The 13,517-nt window shown below is 37.4% G+C and overlaps 1 protein-coding gene across 1 annotated transcript; it reads right to left on the reverse strand.

The window, feature by feature from the left end:
- Window positions 1-8,374: 8,374 nt before the first annotated feature.
- Window positions 8,375-13,164, reverse strand: LOC107781376 (GDP-mannose transporter GONST2-like). The gene is made up of 10 exons (XM_016602069.2): window positions 13,027-13,164; window positions 11,960-12,165; window positions 11,015-11,198; window positions 10,620-10,759; window positions 10,399-10,528; window positions 9,892-9,990; window positions 9,536-9,690; window positions 9,248-9,364; window positions 8,755-8,852; window positions 8,375-8,659 (listed from the first exon to the last, which is right to left on the reverse strand). Exons 2-10 carry the CDS (start codon window positions 12,154-12,156, stop codon window positions 8,616-8,618), a joined length of 1,164 nt encoding a protein of 387 aa, XP_016457555.1. The 5' UTR covers window positions 12,157-12,165; window positions 13,027-13,164; the 3' UTR covers window positions 8,375-8,615.
- Window positions 13,165-13,517: the final 353 nt, after the last annotated feature.

A 13,517-nucleotide genomic window follows, 5' to 3' on the forward strand; every position in this document is an offset into this window, starting at 1 on the left:
ATTCTCTCTCACTATGCTCAACACACTCAATCACTCAGCGTTGTACAATACCCGTTGCGGCATGCAGCCCGATCCATATTTATAGTCGACTGCACTCACTGGGGATGTGCAGAATCTTGAGGGCTCCTTTCAGCCTAAGTGCTATATCCGTACGAACAACTCATGTGCCATAATATTAATATCAAGAATCGCACGGATAACTCACGTGCTACACGGACAACTCACGTGCTATAATATCAATATCTGAAATCTCACGGACAACTCACATGCTACACGGAAAACTCACATGATATAGTGTCAACCTCCTCACACACAGGCCCCGGCATCCCACAGTCATCAATCTCTCCAGTCTCACTCACGGGCTCACAATGTCATGAAACTAACCCGACAATAATGATATGATGTATCAATAAATAACTGAGAGTGAGATATGATATGAATGCATGAATATGGCTGAGTACGAAATATCAATGAAATCAGTGAAATAACAGCAAGAAACGACCACTATGGGTCCTAGCAGTATCGTCATAAATCCTAAACATGGTATCTAGTATGATTGACAGCTCAATTACTTTATCACATGGTGAAAATACAGACATTAATAAAGTAGGACCACTATACAGTGCCATAGAAACAATAAAGTCCTAATTTACATGGTGCACGCCTGTCACCTAGCATGTGCGTCACCTCAACACAAATCACATAACACGTATTTTGGGGTTTCATATCATCAACTCCAAGATTAGAAGAGTTACTTACCTCGAACAAACCAATACCAATGCCGAGCAAGCCAAGCGGTGCTCCAAAGATGCTATCACGCGCGTAGCGACCTCCGAAAGGCTCAAAACTAGCCAAAAGCAATTTAAATACATCAAATAAAGACCAAGGAAACAATTTCAAATAATAAAGATCGAATCCTTAATCAAAACCCAAAACCGGCAAAAAATCGCAGCCGGGCCCGCGCCTCGAAATCCAATAAAACTCACAAAATCCGACTATCCATTCAATTACGAGTCCAACCATGCTAGTTTTACTCAAATCCGACTTTAATTCGATGTCCAAAACTCAGAAATTCATATTATGAAACTTTAGGCCAAAACCCCCCAATTTCTTCTTTACAATTCACAATCCAATCATCAAAAACGAAGGTAGATTCATGGAATAAGATCAAAACCAAGTCTAAAACACTTACCCCCAATCCTTATGATAAAAATTGCTCCAATATTCGCCTAAACCGTGCTCCAAAATCCGAAAATAGTGAAAAATCGCGAACCCTCAAACTTAAAGGGTTTTGTCTAATCAATCCGCACATGCGGACAAGAGGTCGCATCTGCGGGAAAAATCTCGCTTCTGTGAGAACAGCTTGGCCAGCCTTGATCACTTCTGAAAAATCTTGCATATGCGCCCTGGCTTCTGCTTTTGGGGGCCTCCTCATCCAGCTCTCATCTCGCATCTGCGACGCCTTTGTCGCACCTGCGAGCTCATTTCCGCAGCTGCGGAAACACTAGAACCAGCAGCCTTTAACAATGCAATATGTAACGAAATTGATTCGAACCTCGTCCGAATCTCACCTGAGGCCCGCGGGACCTCAACCAAATATACCAACAATTCCCATAACATAATACGGACCTACTCAAGGCCTCAAATCACAACTAATAATATTGAAACGACAAATCACACCTAAATTCAAAATCAATGAACTTTGAAACTTCAACTTTCACAACCGATGCCGAAACTTATCAAATTACGTCCGATTGACCTCATATTTTGCACACACGTCACATTTCACATTATGGACCTATTCCAATTTCCAGAATTGGATTTCGACCCCGATATCAAAAGTCAACCCCCCGGTCAAACTTTTTAAAAATTCAACTTTCGTCATTTCAATAAAAAATCAACCACGGACCTCCGAATCACAGTTCGAACTACACTCCTAAGTCCAAAATTACCCAACGGAGCTATTAGAATCATCAGAATTCAAATCCGAGGTCGTTTACACATAAGTCAACATCCGATCAACTTTTCCAACTTAAGTTTTCAATTATGAGACTAAGTGTCTCATTTCACTCCGAAATCCTTCCGGACCCGAACTAATTACCCCGGAAAGTCATACAACAATGGTAAAACATAAAGCGAGCAGTAAATAGGGGAACGGGGCTGTAATACTCGAAATGACCGGCCGGATCATTAATCCTCCCCCACTTAAACATACGTTCGTCCTCGAACGTGCCAAGAGTTGTTTCCAAGCCACCACATTACTATTCCATCTTACCACGCACATACCTGGGGTGATCCCACGTCACCCTATTCTATATAGGCCTGACAACACAACATAATTGAAAGTTATTAATTTAACCTTAGCCCATAAACCTTGGAATTAAATTCCCAACCTTCAGAATTTCTTTTCAAGACACGAATCTTACTTTTACTCACTGTATGAGTTTGAACAAGCTGTATGAAGCCATAACTATAACCCCAGATATAATCACATAACGTACTACACAACTCACATGCTCGCAGCACTATCCTGATTACAGTAACTACTCAAGCCAATCTGGTACTCGTATTAAACCCCATATCAAACAAAACCTTGTTCCAAAACCTTCGTACACTGCTGAAAATGAAAGAAACACGCGGAAATCTCATGACCCCTTATCAGATCAACAAGTCATGGAGCTCCCTTGCCCTAACCAGAACCATAATCACTTGTTAAGCCGACTTTCAATATTATCTTTCCGAATATACTTTAATCAAACCAGATAGTACCCATTCTAGGTCCAATGACATTACATTATTAAACACAATAATCCCACAGACACGCCACATCAATATAACTCCAACCACAACTGCGCAATCCGTGTACACAAATATGGGAGACGTCTCAAGGAAGAAAACCGTATTGCAAGTTCAACAAGCACCACCACAACTGCAATGCTATAAACTCATCATATATAATAGAACCAAAACACACGAATCAAACAACGGTAACCAGCTCTTCTAGAGCTCACATTAACATCACTCGCATGACATGATCACAAGCCTCCAGTCCAAGCATATTATACGGGAGCAATTAAACAAGTACACATGTATATGATAAATGAAATAAGACTCTTATGCTCCTGGACTGGTATAAATAATATGCCATAGAGTAGGCATGTACAAAGTGTGCTATCACAACTCAATTCGGCATGTTAACACAGAAATAGTAACTACCAAGTTTACTCAGAGAATTAGCCTCTTTGTAACCTCCAGTATATCCCGACTCCAGCACTCGAATGACTAACATATATTTCAAGCACGATTATCCCACAAGGAATACTTCCATAATTCTTCTGTGCCACATAGCAACATCTTAAAACTAGCAGTCGATCAACCAGGAGAGTGCCGCAATACCTATGAAATATCCATAATTCAAAACATAGTGCGCTTTCTGAAATGTACAATCTACTCACGCAATACCAAATAGCTATACCATTCATCTAAACATCGAAAACTGTCCATGCCCTCTAAGAATTTATGACCTCCCCTTCAAAGCAAGACCGTGACCTTGCACATGCAAACCTTAATCGCACACAACATACCGCATCTATTATGCCATCATATGAAAAATACGAGAACCTCGTAATCATTCTGAGTCACAAGTAGAATACATATCCGATCAGCCAGAAGCCTTCCATTTGATCCCATCCAGTAGAAAATCATAATACTCAACATGCTACCTCACACCGGTAGAAAATTTCCATCTCAAACCATGGTGGAAACCATCAAGAACACTTTAAAATCCATTTGCACATAACCAAGCTATTAGAACTGAATTCCTCTAATTCGACCTAGCCACGCAGGTCACCAAACCCAAGAATATTGCTACCAAAACATCTATAAAATCTTACCACATCGTGATTACACAAAGAACCGATTCTAGCATTACCATATTGGTCCAGCCTACTACCCAGTTGTCCTATTTTCTTTGAGTTTCTTCTGAATTACTCTTAAGTGACATTTCTCCTTGTCAGAATCCACGATCCTTACCTAAAGCTCACTACAAGTCATCCTAACCTAAAACTACACCGCCCTAAGGCCGATAAGCTACTGTATTCGTCTTAAGCACCCCATAAATACCACAACCGAGACATCCACTCTGAAAGACCTTATGTGAAATTTAAAAATGTTCCTCTTCCCTTTCTTATACTCAAATGTAGAGTCCATAGTCATACAGAATTACCGGAAGTCTCGACACCATCCAATGTAAATAACCGATTCTAGCGATATACGAATCCAAAAAATTTTCAATTGCCACTTATACATTTTTTGAATCCATTAGCACCTTCTCAAGAGTCACCCACTTTGCTCAAATCTAAATTGCACCGCCCAAACGGGCTGAAAGACACGTGCCCCATTAGCACAGCAACACTTAAAGAGGTAATCCTGCCTTAACACCACCAATCAAATTCATACTCTGTGCGCACTGCATCATTCACTAATAACAACTCTCGCATCCCATGACTTTCTTATATTCATAAAGCACAATATAATTCGTATTCAGGAAATTTCATTATTCTGGTCTTTCGCGATCTCTACCTCTGCAAGTCATAACTAACCCATAAGTATGCCTCAAACCAAAGCTAAAATTTAACATATAACCATGAAATTAAACCGTCAGCAGTAGGCTCCCCTACTTGGGTTCTCTTGAGAGCATTTGGGAAATTAGGAGTGGCGACTAAGGTTTTTCTTTAGGAATAGGGGTCTGTTCGTTCTCTTTCAGTGTGTCCATGGAGGGGGAATTAGGGTGTATTTTAGAGATGAAGGGAGGATATTGGGCCGGAGGGTAGTGGGCTAGGGCGAATGGAAGGAAAATGGGCCACTAGAAGCACCTGGCCCAAAGCTGTAATGAGACCCCATAACCTTCCCTTTTCTTTCTTTGTATTTTGCAAGACTAATCAATTTATTTAACACTCCTAATTCCAACTAATTTGTAAAATTAACCTAATGACCTATTTTTCTACAATTAACTAATTCATTTAGCTAACAAATGCATGTAGAGTTACTAATGTATTTTTTGATATTTTAGTGTTTTACAAATGAAATTAATTATGCAATTAAAATCTAAAAATATAAAAATTCAAAAATTATTTTTGTATTTTCTTTAGGATTTAAAATGCAACTTAAAAATGCATCAAACATGAATACGTACAAAGCAAACTAAGTAAAAATATAGAAAAATAATTTAAAGTTATTCTTTTGGATTTTTTAGGAGTAATTTTATATTAGGGCAAAAATTAGGTGCTCACAATGTAAATTCCATAAATGCAACAAAGGCTATCAACATTCTAATGGCTTCCATTTTGGTTATTGGAGCAAATGTTTTATCATAGTCAATTCCTAATTCTTCTTGATTGTATCCTTGAACCACCAGTCTTGCCTTGTTCATTGTGATATTTTCTTGCTCATCCAGCTTGTTCCTGACCACCCATATGGTTCCTATAACAGTTCTGTTTTTGGGTCTTTGTACCAGATGCCAAACCTTTCTCCTCTCAAACTGATTTAGATCCTCCTGCATGGCAATTATCCAGTCTGGTTCCTTTAAGGCTTCCTTTATGTTCTTTGGCTCTATCTAAGAGAAAAATCTAGTGAGTGCACACAAGTTTCTCAAGGATGATCTTGTTTTTACTCCTGCATTTGGATTAGAAATGATATTTTCAAGGGGATGAGAGCTTTGGTGTCTCCATGGCCTAACTTGTAGACCTTGAGATGGTTCAGCAGAGGAGTGGCCTAAAGGACCAGCAACAGTGGGTGCAACTTCGCTTGTCTGAGTATCTGTCAGAATTGTTCCCCCTAATCACTTTCAACACCTGCCTGATTACCTGATGCTTCTTCAAACTGTTGCTCAGATTCTCCATAAGTCCTTTCCTATGTGAGCCCTATATCATAGTCTTCATCCTGCAAATCTTTCTCAGCCATATTGTTAGATTTATCAAAGATTATATGAACATTTACGTCCACACACATAGTTCTTTTATTAAACACTTTATATGCTTTACTATGTGGTGAATATCCCAAGAATACTCCGCCATCATTTCTATCATCAAATTTACCTAGAGCTTCTTTGTCATTGTTGTGCATAAAATATTTACAACCAAAAGCTCTTAGGTGGGTGATGTTGAGCTTTCTTCCTTGAAGTAACTGATAGAGAGTTTTCTCAAGAATGTGTTTGATCATGCACCTATTTAACAGGTAACAAACAGTATTGACTGCCTCAGCCCAGAAGCTTTTAGGTAGTCCACTAGCAATCAACATAGTCTTGCCCATATCTTCTACAGATCTATTTTTACTTTCCACAACACCATTTTATTGAGGAGTTCTGGGTGGTCTAGTAGTTGACTGTCTTTTTTTTATTCCAAGTGGAGCACTCATTTTCTTCCAAGATATTTTTAGGTGTTAACCACGTTTAAGAGAACTCGCTATGATACCAATTGTTAATTTGAGTACCTTCCTAAATTACTAAAGAACTTGGTTCTTTACCTTACTCCTTACGCGCAAATAAACTGAACAGTAAAGTAAAAGACAATAATTTTTACGTGAAAAATTACCCGGCTCAAAGGTGCAGAAACCACGACCTATCACGTAGGATTTTAACTTCAACTTCGCTAGAACAACTGAGCTAAATGTACTTATTACAACTCTTGTAACCTAATACACCTCCACACTTCACCTATTCCTACTTATTGTATGAAGACTACATGTTACTCTAACTTGCAAACTTAGACAATACTCCAACTAACATTTTCTGAATGACATCATGATTACAACTCAATCTCCTAGTACACATGAACTAAACTGACTCAAGTAGAAAAGAAAATAACTTTCAAAACAAACTTGATAAGAGACTTGACGTGCTTTTTGAACTGAGATTGCTATTGCTCTTTTCTTTAGTCAAGGTGTAAAAGGATGGTCTTCAACAGTCCATAGGCAAGGTATTTAACTCTCTACTGCTCCGAGATCTTTGGGAGTCCTAAGCATAGTCAAACTCTCGTTTACTTGCAAGTCCTGAAATCATAAGGACTACACAAACCTTGTAGCTCGTATCTGCCAGATATCCTTAGGCAACAACCCTTATCGCATCAAGAGTCCTTCCCAGCAATAACAGACTGCAGTAACTTTGTATAAAAAGTTACTGCCCTGTAAGGACCTTTAACAACTACTGTGAAAACCTGGTTCTTAGCACATGTTTTTTTGCACACACTTATTAATTATCAAATCCCAATAGTATTGAATTACTAGGACTGAATAGTGCACTTTCAGTGGTCTTATTCTTGTAGTCATTGCTCCTAGAATTTGCATCGATACATTGTGCAAGAAGTATCAGTCTATTATCATATATGGCTAATCGTAATTAGTTGTAAGTGAGTTTGGGTTTGTGACGGTTTTAAGGTTTTACTTCTTTTCTCAAATTAATATTTACTTTGTATTAGTTTTAAGTGGTGTCACTCTATTGCGACCATGCATTCAACTTGACAAGGACAAACAATTTGGATACTTAAAAGAAATTTAGCGACTGTCAAATAACCTCTCTTCTACTCTTACAAACTACTTGTAGGAAAGGTGTTCCTTTTCAAACGTTTTTACATTAAAATTACAATCAGAAGTAAATACATGTTTGAGTTATTACTTGTGCTTGCTGAGGTAGTTAACGAACGACCTTTTTTCCTCAATAACAACTATTATATTGTTTCAAATAATTGAAATAATATGGAGTTTTCTCTTTACTAACCGTTAAATATCCCTTGTATGTTTTAAGATTTTAAAAAATTAAAGTAGCAAGATTTTATTATGCCGCATGGGTATTCCGGCCTCTTCCTCGATATAATTAATCTCTCCAATGCAGCTATTATAGATTAATTTTCTTTAGGATTTATTTAAGTGAATTTCAAATTAATAAAAATACTTTCACGTCATAGATAAGGAAAATGTTTGAGACACCAACTAGTAGGGGTATAAAGATTGACAATAATGTTTAAGTATTAGTTGTAGTAGTGATATAAAGTTAATAGTCGATAGTGAAAGATGACTTTCGCGCAAAACGTGGAGTCATTTTTTTTCTTTTGGTAATCTGAAAGTCAAACACTAGAAAAATAACTTATTTTCTAGAACATTTTTGCTGCCATTCGAGCATTTGAGCAACATAACCTATCATTCAACATAAATCAAACAACTCGAAGTGATACTATGGTATTATTTTCACTAAATCCATAGGGAATTCTTTTATCCCTTTCTACAGTGTATGTAGTTATATATGTATCCTTTTGTAGTTTGACCTTATTCCAGAAATAGAAAAAGTTTTTCAGATGACTGAATTAAATAACTACTGCTCACAAAAACCAAAATTGATAGATGATTCATTTCCCTTGAATGAGCATCTCCAAATAAATAGGAGTAACAAAATATGGTATCTTGCTCTCGGCTCCTACTACTGCCTACACTGACTTGTATAGGGGAACTCCTTGTGTGATTCCGTTGGATTTCTAGAGTTTTTATTGATAGTCAATCTGTATATGCGCGCTATTTGAGTTTCCAAGCGCCAGAACGCCTATCTCGGACCCGAGTGTAGCACGGTGTCAAGACATTTTGGCCCTGGCAAAAAGTACTCCAGCAAGTAGACCTGAAAGCAATGGCAGATTTCAGTCAGGTACAATAAGTCAATACTAAAGAGAATTACATTAAATCTTCAAGAATATAATCTGGATAGTTCATTACCGAAAAGTATGCTGAATAAATTGGGAACACTGAGAGGAACCTTGAACACCAAAAGGCCAGCAATAGAAATGGGAATCTTGTTTAAGGAACCTACAAGACTATGAAGAGGAGAAAGAGTAGAGGATTAAATGATTAATCATGAAGCAATTTGAAAATCAAGAGTGCATCTTGTACTTCATTTCAAGTAGAAGGTCACATTCAGGTAGCTTTCTTTCATTTTTCATTTTTCCTTCTCCCCAGTATAATGTGGGTTAACCTTGTATAACTATTACCGGCAAAGACTTATAGCAGACTTGAATAATACTCCAGTAAATAGTTCTATAATATAGGAACAGAATGCATGTCAAATATCCATCGAGATTCAACTCCATGCCAAATGCTAAATTGGGTCCATATCTTCATCGCCAACAAGTTAGCAGATCACATAAATCAAGCAAATGCTAAGTAGCTCATGATGCAAATCCCCAAGAAATATCAAGTCAGTATGAATCACCTGTAAGTGGTTGGACCAGTTTGTTTCAAAAACCACATAGATGTGAAGCTAATGGCTAGCCCAAGTAATCCACTTGCTGTTGCAGCAACCCAGAACATTGGAATCTTAATTACATCCCTGCAAATGAAAAATAAAAATAAATTGAAACTGCAATATTCACTTGGTACTCCTAAGTGAAGGACTAAAAAGAAAAAGAAGAGACTGCTGGGCTACTCAAAAGTGTAATATTTATTCCATTAGCAACAAGACAAACGTCTCATGAAATAGTAACAGAGATAGAGCACGTACGCATTAATTACATAATTCCATTCATCAAACAAGAAGATCAAGCCAATAGCAAAAGGTATAGATATCCCATTGTTCAGTAACACCATTGAAACTTCATTAAGCGATCCAGATTTTGTAAATTGCTTTGCTCTGTCCATGACATGTCGCAGTGTGAGCTGTTGAAAATTGATGCCCAAAGAAAACAAACAGATTAGGGAAAGGAAAAACATATATTTTGATGTTTGACTTGTTATATTAGTCAGAGTCTAATTTTTGTTGCTTTCTTATAATTCAAAGAAGTCAAGAGCAAATTTCTTTGCACGATCTTGGTACAAGCAATCAAGGATGAAGAACGGAGAAAAGCAGAAAGTACATACTGAGTAGCCTGCAGTGAGAATGCAATTAACTGATTGCCAAGCATAACCCGTCCCGTCGAATGAGAGGTCTGTTATGCCTCCAGATATAGCAGAGATAATCTGAAAGCAAGAAGATAGTAGCATCAATGAAGAGACTGCCAATAAAATGTTCTTTTTCCCTAGGCCAGAGGGGGGCCAGGGGTGGGGAGGGGAAAGCGTTAAGTAGTTCATATACAACAAAATTTAATTCTTATTCAGTGAGTGGGAAGCCCAGATGGATTTCTATTTTGGACTTAACTAAAACTAAAGGAGAACCGGAACAGTGAAGTCAAATTTTGTTGGCTCTAAATTATATGTTACTACTGTACACTTAACACAGAAAAAATATGATGTATATGCAACTGTCATCTAATTAAAATCAGGGAGCAGATGCTTAGAAGGACTACTATGTAATGTTATCTTGCGATCTGATATGGATTGTGATCTCTGACAACTAAATTTACTTTGCATGACTGAACATTAACATACCATAAGAAACATGGCAGTCCACACTTTCTGATTCTGTCGCTTCCCAAAAATATACAACTCTCCAGTTGCTGTTAAAATATTTGTCACATTCTTCAGAATTGTCACCATTGCAATATTTATGTATTTCAAACTGAAAAGGTGCACAAGTAATGTCATTGGCATAATGATGTAGAGCTAATCATTCCTAAGTTTATGGTGATTATAGACATGTCAGATATTACCTATACATGCCTGAAACGAGCATGCCAATGAAGATCAAATTCACGGGGATCCAAACTTTAATGAGCTTCCAATTGAGCTTCTCCACTGTAACTGCTCCAGAGCAACCCAGTATACAAACTATAAGAGTACTGATAAGGTTCTGAGAGAAGTAGGAGTAGAATTAGTTTCATGAGATAACATCTGTAAACTGCAAATTCCTGGTACTAGGGAAGCAGTGTCGCAAATCGAGGTTGAAAAAGAATGATGGACATGCAAATGAATGAACCAAAAGTTTCCAAGTGGAGATCAAAATGGGCAATGATATAACATGCATAATAGCTAACCTTAAGCATTAATGTGCCTCATCTTTTTATTCCTAAGGATGGAAAGATGGTTAACTGAAAGTAGAGAATACCTGGTAGAACATCAATGAGATACCAGCATTGAAAGAATAACTTGAAAGGACAATTTTATTCAGCAGGATCATGCAACAAGAAGAAAGGCAATATGCAGTTCCAGACAAAAGAGGGCCAGATTTTCTTCCAGATCCATGTTCCCTTTTTTCTTCGCTATCCACAGCTTGATTGCTTTTGGAAAACCTGTGAGATGTGAGAATAGGCTAATTGCAAAAATCGTTTGTTTATCACTTTTCAGAAAAATATCAGGCCCTCGCCTTGTCCAGAAAAACAGCAAAAGGCTATGGATCTAACTGGAGAGCAGTTCTGAAAAATATGCCAAAGCTTATGCATCCACAATGAGTATGATGCTAAGTTGAACGACAGTAGCTAGCAAATAGCTATCAAACAATTACCCATTAGTTGATTTGTAACCAACTCAAAGTGACCTATTTTAAATGCAAGGAGAAGACTGCATCTCTTATTCAAGAAACGAACAGTAACCTCCATGAAAGCAAAATAAGATAATGGGAAAGTCAAAATGTACGAGGCATGCTAGTCATTCAGCTTGAAGACACTGAGATAAAAGGGGCAGCCCGGTGCACTAAGCTCCAGCTATGCGCGGGGTCCGGGGAAGGGCCAGACCACAAGGGTCTATTGTACGCAGTCTTACCCTGCATTTCTGCAAGAGGTTGTTTCCACGGCTCAAACCCGTGACCTCCATGTCACAAGGTAGCAACTTTACCAGTTGCGGCAAGGCTCCCCTTCAAGGCACTGGGATAAGTTTCGACGAAAAAAACTAGACATAAATAAAATAGAAAGAGATGGAAAAGAAAAAACTTCAAAAGAGAGCTCCTAAGGTTAAAGTATGCTTCATAGATACAACCCATCCCCCTTCCCCAAGAAAGATGAAGGAAAAAAAAAAAATAGGGAGAATTCTGATAGATAGTAGAGCTGCACAATACCTGTCACTAGCTACTCTTCGTTCTGCAGCAATTGATATCTTGCCAGCCGACCATACCCCTTGCCTACGAAATCCATCAAGTAGTTTGTGTACCGCATTTAGTCTTTTGGTAAATGCTACCTGGCCATTTACAGATATATGACCTGGCTCCTCACCATCATCACAGATAATTGATTCCAACTTAACCGCAGAGGACATTGAATTAACCTTTTATCAAGCAAGAAAACAAGGAAACAATTTCAACTTTGACACATAAATGTCTAACATGAACAGAAAGAGCTCTGAATAGCATAGACAACAGTTAAAATTTATCACCAGTCTGCTACACCAATCCAAGTACTTATAAGTTATAAGTGCAACTAATTGTATAAAAATGTATATTTGAATAAGATGGAGAATACTGATGTCTATGCTACAACGAAAGTAACTCTAGCATCATTTCTGAATTTGGTTAACTGCCAGCCTATGTAAAACTGCTCATTCGATCAATAAATCAACTATCCTTAATCCCAAATTAGATAGCATTGGCTATCTGTAATTCTGTATCCATCTATTCAATTCTGTTTCAGTCCGAGACTAATAATTTATCCTCTAATGTAAAACTAGGGGTTCTTTATAACCCAATATAAATTTTGTTTTATAAGAAACTGCTATTGAAGAGTTAATGACATAGTGCAAAAGAATTGGATAATATCAGATATGAGTTTGTTAAGAAAGCTCAACAACAGCTCTATAGACCTATAAAAAAGAATAAAACAGCCAAGAGAAACAGAAAAGAGAAAATATGTGATCTTTGCAAAGTTACCTAATATATTGATCTTTAAAAAAATATTCATCTTGAGTTCTGAAAGAGCTATTAAGAAACTCTAACACAAAAACTTATATAACCGGAATACGTGACCCAAGTCCAACTTAACTTCTTTCTAATTCCTAATTAGCTCTAATATTTATGCCTCAAATCATCTTTAAATGAAAAAGTAAACCACGGAAACGAGATTAAGCTAAAGGTTTTTTTTATTTCCTTTTAGTAAATAAAACATGAGAAAATAAAACACTGAAAAAGCATACCAATAGATCTTCAGAAACTTCCAGATTCCAATCAAGAACTCAAAATCTTTCAATGCCCAGAAAATATTTTCCCAATCTCAGCCACTACATATAGGAGCAACAGCTAAAAATACCCTGTTTGACAATAAATTAAGCAATCCCAAAATCGTTACTTTGGGTTCCGTACAATAGAGCAAGCACCTAGGTACAGCAAAAGAGCTCACGAAAAAGACGTGAGAACACAAATTGAGAGCTTTTTCAATAGTACGCAAAGCAAATGGAACGCGTGAATCTGAGAAAACCATATAAACTGAAAGAGAAAACATGGCCAGTGGAAAGAATAAAGATATTTTAATAAGGGCAATTAATGGTGGATGAAGGTGAGATGAATTAGGCGGGATTCCAGGAGAAGAAGAGGCAGTTGAATTTAGGTTTATAGGGAACTGAAATCGAGGCAAATGCTTCACCATTTAGTCAAATAAAGTAATGTTTTGTTGTGCCTTTAAGTTCTA

This window comes from Nicotiana tabacum, chromosome 22, assembly GCF_000715075.1.
Source record: "Nicotiana tabacum cultivar K326 chromosome 22, ASM71507v2, whole genome shotgun sequence".
NCBI lineage: Eukaryota > Viridiplantae > Streptophyta > Magnoliopsida > Solanales > Solanaceae > Nicotiana > Nicotiana tabacum.